The 6115-nt window shown below is 38.3% G+C and overlaps 1 protein-coding gene across 1 annotated transcript in view; it reads right to left on the bottom strand.

The window, feature by feature from the left end:
* Positions 1 to 406: 406 nt before the first annotated feature.
* The window catches only part of CLSPN (claspin), a 17407-nt gene continuing 11698 nt past the window's right edge, over positions 407 to 6115 (bottom strand). Inside the window, exons 16-25 of the mRNA XM_053455950.1 lie at positions 5611 to 5716; positions 5130 to 5235; positions 4604 to 4731; positions 4099 to 4260; positions 3597 to 3718; positions 2989 to 3125; positions 2392 to 2491; positions 1912 to 1991; positions 1052 to 1210; positions 407 to 622 (exon numbers count right to left, since the gene is read on the bottom strand). Coding sequence (XP_053311925.1) covers positions 512 to 622; positions 1052 to 1210; positions 1912 to 1991; positions 2392 to 2491; positions 2989 to 3125; positions 3597 to 3718; positions 4099 to 4260; positions 4604 to 4731; positions 5130 to 5235; positions 5611 to 5716 — 1211 coding nt within the window. The 3' untranslated portion in view covers positions 407 to 511. The remainder of the gene's footprint in view (positions 623 to 1051; positions 1211 to 1911; positions 1992 to 2391; positions 2492 to 2988; positions 3126 to 3596; positions 3719 to 4098; positions 4261 to 4603; positions 4732 to 5129; positions 5236 to 5610; positions 5717 to 6115) is intronic.

Below are 6115 nucleotides of genomic sequence, written 5' to 3'. Positions count from 1 at the left end.
CACACAATTATTTTGTGTCTTATTTAACTTATATATACAAATGAGGCATTTGCCTTTTAAGACGCCTACAAACACGAGTAATGCCAGAAACTAGGAGTGATGTCAATGACATCCATAGGAGATGCACATACATAATAAAAGGCAGTTTATACACACGCAATTACAAAGATACATAAAATGTTACAGCAATATTAAAACCTTATAAAGGGAAATACTACAATATACAAACATAACATTAAGAGAACATTGATATGCATTCAGATTGTATCTCTGCACCCCATGAAGTATGTTTACAGGTAGACAACAGGGATTATATATAAAGAGGAATTCTGGTGCAAACATAGCAGCCAATGAAATGGCACTTTGTGCCAGAATAGTTTTTTGTTTTTATATATACACAAAATACCAATGGTATATAAACAATTACTGTGCAAGAGCAACACAAGGAGTACCTGTCCAGATCATCTGACAGATAGATAATGCTACAAAAGTGGATCAAAATAGCTCTGGGTTAACTCTCTAAGAAAGGGAAAATGCTGCGGCTTTTACTTTTGGCAGAGCTGATGTTGTCAGATTTAAATCGTTTCGGAGAAGGAGTAGGGAGAGAAATGTTCTTGCGGATCTGGAATGAGAGAGATCAAAAATTAGCAGCGGTTTGGGGGTCCAACAACAAAACATAGCTGCTGCCACGTATCATAAAATGCCTACCATGTAAAGATACAAATACTGGAGTATGTATACTGGAATGTGAAAGCCACCCTGTTACTTCTAACCATTTTCTTAAGATGCATACCTTGAGCAATGTAATCACTAAGGATGAATCAATGGAGTTTATTGTGCATGGCTAAAAGTTTTGAGAGTCACGTGTAAATGGACCTCTAAACAGAATAACTACTGAAACTCAGGCACATATAATAGTGTAAATGGGACATGTACAAGGGAGAGCTTCCTACCACATCCAAATAGTACATTGGGGGGCCAGTGACCACCAGCTCCAGCCACAAGAAGTGCCTCTGCTCTAGTATAGACCGCTACACAAAGATTCAATTACCTTAGACTTTGGCTTTTCCTCACTTTCTTTCTTTCCCGGTGACACGGTTTGAAAGACAAAATTCCTGGAGTTCCGCGGTGCATTGGGATTAAGGTCAGACATTGCCGCAAGTTTCTGCAAAACTTCCTTAGGCTTGTTTAACAGGGACCCAGTCTGCATCTGAAATCAGGGGGAGAATACAGTTTCACACAAGCTTCATAACCCCTTGGTGACCGGAGTGTTTTGGAAAGGTTGCACCCCTTCGTGACAACGGCTATTTTGCCATTTCTTACATTAGCGATAGAGATATTGCAACACTGATATCTGTCATGAATGCCTGAAACACCCCTACATGTACATATCTTTCAAAAGTACAGAACCCAGGTTATTCTACTTGGGGTATTTTGAAACTCCTCATGCAGCCATTTTACCACTAAAGATTGCAGAGATCCCCACACACAGATTACAATTCATGAATACATTTACTGAGAATTTAAAGGGTTACTAAGAGACACCACCCCAATATATGTTCAGCAACATCTCCATATGCCCACCACACCTCTCAGCCATCCATCATTCATCACACAATCGCTGCAGCTAACCTGTCAGGCACATCAATGTCTGGCATGTCAATTGTCGTGATGAGTTAATACACATTCTACAAGAGTACCCACAAAAACACTGGTTGAAAGAGGGCGATGAGAAGGTTCTGGGGCTACGAGGGTTATTTATAGTGATATCCAATAAAAACTCATTCTACTTTATGCTACAGCCAATACATTACAATGCTACTAACCGAATCCCAGAGCCAGAGAAACCGCTAGAGTGTATAACCAAAAAAAAAAAAAAAAAAATTACGATAAAACTGTAGGCAGACTCACCTTATGCTGGCTAAATGGTTTTATCACTTCAAATGGATTTCTGGATACAGGTTTCTTCACTTCCTTCATTTCAACAGTAGCTAGAAAAGTAAAAAAAAATCTAAATTCTGCATTTCAGACCCCAAAATACCCTACAAACAAAGCTTACGCCTACAAAGGGTTCACTGGCACAGGAAATCAGAGAAAGATGGTTTATGTTAAACCAGCAGAGTCCCAATATTTTATTCATTAAAATGGGAGCTGGCAGGAGCATTGTGGTTTCAATTGCCCGATTTCCCTCTGTAGTATAAAGGACCAGCAGAGCTGCTCCTGCTTAATGCATCCCTCAATCAGCGAGATCACCTCCAAAAACTCTTACAGACTTGGGTATGCCTTATAAATGGGAATATACGTTATTCTTCATAGTGTAAATTGTATGAAACTGTACTCCCTCTATGGTGAATACATCTCATTATCTGCTTGTTAAAAATAGTAAATCACCTCGTCGCTGGAAGACTTTAGCAGTAACCTTTTTAGCAAGTTTCATGAACTGGCTGCCTTCACCAATATCTTCCTCCTGATCAGCATGCCCTCTTTCAGCCTAAAAGACAACATTAATAATACAAAAGCATTCTTCTAACAAAACAGGCACGTTAATCTAATGGCAGGTTCACACACTTATACTGCACACCAATGTTCAAAGCCTGGTGGTAAGAAAGAATAATCAACAGGGCTCGTAAGACCTTCTGCCATTTTGAAGTTTTCAATCGTTTAGTGCACAGAGGAGCACTTTTTTTTTTTTACACTAGTTTCTAGACCACCTCACCCGCTCCTGATCTCGCCCTCAGTATATTTTTATTAACATGAGATTAAACACCTGTTACTACAACAATTTACTATTGACCTCTGCTTTTTATCTAACCATCACATGGGACACAGCATGCATTATTTTTGTGTATATAAACAGTCGATAACATACACAATCCAAATAAAAAAAGCCAAGCAGTAGCAGTGTCCATTAGAAGGCTTATAACCCTTCTTTCCTGTTGAAAGTATAATCCGAAGGTTATTCTCTCCATGATTGTTGTTGTGCCCTACCTGCTCCCGGAGCCACTGTTCTCGCTCAAATCTTTCTTTCCTCCATCTGGCTTCCGTCTCGTCCAGCTCCTCATTCTCCGCCTCTTGCTCATCTGCTTCAGAGTCTCTCCGGAACATGTCGAGCTGAGAGGCTTCATCTGGGTAAAACCATAATATAAACATAAACATCTGCTGCAAGTATCTTAAAATCCAAGTCATTTCAACCTTCTTCGGCACAATGATGGCCTTAAGGTTCCACTGGTTAACGGAAACCTCCCTCTGTCTTTTTAAGTTATGTCCCACACGTTTGTTATAGACTAGGGAAAGGGGCCAAGTATAAAAGCCTTAGACCGAGAGTTAGACCGGTCAGGCGATTCCAATCAAATGACAGGTTTTAGATTTACATGAGCCAGTAGAAAACCAAAGATCAAATTAAAGCACTTAGACATGGTATGCATGCAAAGTACTACCTTAAGCTAGAACACGTGTGCACCATTCTATCAACTTGTCTAGGAAAAAGCTTGTGTAAAATCTCACTGACTTTTTGGTTACATGTGTAGAATGCAGGAGAACAGGTAGATAATCTATTACAACCAATTTAAAAATTAGCCTTTACACTACTAAATTACCAAACATCTTCCATCTGTATTTTCTTGTTCTCCCCGGTCCATCGCTGTGAAGATCCCCATCAGCTAAGTAACGTTCCTGATACAGGCGCAGCCGCCGCTTGTCCTCATCCATGGTTACTTTCCTGAAATGTAGTAGTAGAAGATGTAAGATAAAAAAGTGACCCTAATACCACACACATTAATAAAACATACATACATAAATTTGATATTTTATATATTGCATGGACTCCTAATGCAGTTTACCACATTGAGTAATAAAGCCAATGTCCAAAAAAATAAATAAATGGGGAGGTTAAGAAGATAAAGGTGCATGGTACTGCCATGTGTGTAGCACAATAACAGAGCGGTTAATACTGTCATGATGATCAAGATAGATGTTTTTTCTATATTATTTCATAATAAGGTTTACAAAGAACACAACTACAAATGATAACCCTTGTGGTGGAACATGGGCAAACGATGTTGAAATGAACTAGAGTCTATATGCATAAGAGATACTAACATGTGGATCTTGTTGACTTGGTCCTGCAATTCTTCGTCTGAAGGAAGGTCTTCATCAATGACCTCTTCCTCATATTCATCCTCTTCCCCTTCTTCCTCATCGCCACTGTCAGCATCACTCCCAGAAAGCTCAGCTTCATCTTCCATGAAGTCTTTTAACTTCCTACATATTAGATTTCAAAACTAAGTTAGAGCACTGTGGAATATGGAACGTTTGCAGTGTTGCTCAAATATACAAAAGAAGACTTATCAAAATAGTCTTAAAACATTACACACATTCATATACACTAACTGCAATCATAGGTACCAGGGCGCTTGTTAAGGTTAAACAACTAGGTGCATACAAGGAAGGAGTTTTTTTTTTTTTTTTTTTTTTTAATTATTATTAAAAAGGGGCCCGTTAATCTTTGAGTCATTCTGTAAGGACAATGTATGGATTCAGGAGAGATAACATGGAGAAAGAAAAAAAACTAAGCATACACTGTCTCAATGTTTGGCATACTTACAGCTTTTTCTTTTTCTGCTGCAGTCTTAGCAAATCCTCTTCATCTTCTTCAGAAGCTTCCTTTTCATCATTTTCACTGTCTTCCTCATTTTCACCATCACTGTTGCTGTCTTTCTCATCTTCTTTCTCCTGTGTTACAAAAGAGGTTGTCACTGTACCTATAACATACTGTTACCAAAGCAACTTAAAATGTAAGGTAACTAAAAAGGTAGAAAAGCCCAGAAATCCAAAAATCCAGACACTGCATACTTTTCAGGTAAGAAGGCTACCTATTTATCCTCAAACGTTTGAAGCCTATCTGGTGCTATTTAAAAAAAAAAACATCCAGTACAATTCCTGGATAAACAAATTACACAATCACACACGAGTGAGGCCTGTCTATAGTACATGCACTGATTGGGAGAGCCTAAAAAGAGACTGGGAAAAAGGCAGAGGCAGTTTAAATCAGCTAGTTGTGGTAATGCACATGTCAGGGTCTTTGGTGCCTAGGGGACGTATCTACTATATGTGGTTAACTCCCTACTCACACTTTCGCTATCAGATTCATCACATGGCAAGAGTTGAAAATCACCAAACTCCTCCTCTTCATCTTCACTGTCTTCTCTGTGGAGATTCATAGATATGCATGCAAATTAAAAAAAGCAGTTGAGAGATTATTTCCTAAAACTACTAATATTGAAGCATTATCCAACACAAAAGTCCAGCCACCTTCATGATGGTGAGCTCTAACTGGGTCATTATAAGAATTACAATTTCCTAACTTAAAGTTTAAAATGGCAAACGTTTCGCGAGAAGTTTGACAGAAAGCTACCCAAAGTAATACTGTGACTTGAAATCAGCTCTAGAGGATGTATACTTGTTGAAATGCTAATCCTACTACAAAATCTCCCGGCAAATCATCATTTATCCCATTAATTATAATCAATTATTATCCCAGCTACTTCCTGTATGACACAAGAATAAGGAATAATGAATAAATAAAATAAAAAACACAAAGTAGAGGGCTACCTGACTGGGAAAGATCCAGAACATGGAGGTGCAGCTTCTGACATGGGATTCTTTTCAGTCTCTTTGTGAATTTTTGCAGCGGATGAAGAATTCTGAGTTGAAGTATCTGCCACACAATTTTTATTAATTTTATTTTAATTAAATCAGTTTATTACAGACCTATCTGCAGGTTTTAAGGATAGTCACAACACAAGTTATGAAGTTACATATACAAACAGAAAAAAATGCTGTAAAGAACGCTTTCGAAAATAGACATGGATAGTTATTCCATCATTTAACAAAACGCAAAGTGAGTGAACAGAAGAAAAACCTAAATCAAATCAATATTGGGTGTGACGACCACCCTTTGCCTTCAAAACAGCATCAATTCTTCTAGGTATACTTGGACAAAGTCAGGGATTTTGCAGGCATACAGTTAGGTGTATGATTAAACAACTGCGGATCATCAATTTCTCCATGTAGGTTGAAACATAACCATTAACCCGAAACAAACGGCTATGTGGGA

Source organism: Spea bombifrons, chromosome 2 (assembly GCF_027358695.1).
Source record: "Spea bombifrons isolate aSpeBom1 chromosome 2, aSpeBom1.2.pri, whole genome shotgun sequence".
Lineage (NCBI taxonomy): Eukaryota > Metazoa > Chordata > Amphibia > Anura > Pelobatidae > Spea > Spea bombifrons.
Note: the sequence above shows the minus strand (reverse complement) of the source record. Positions and strands in the feature narration are given on the sequence as shown.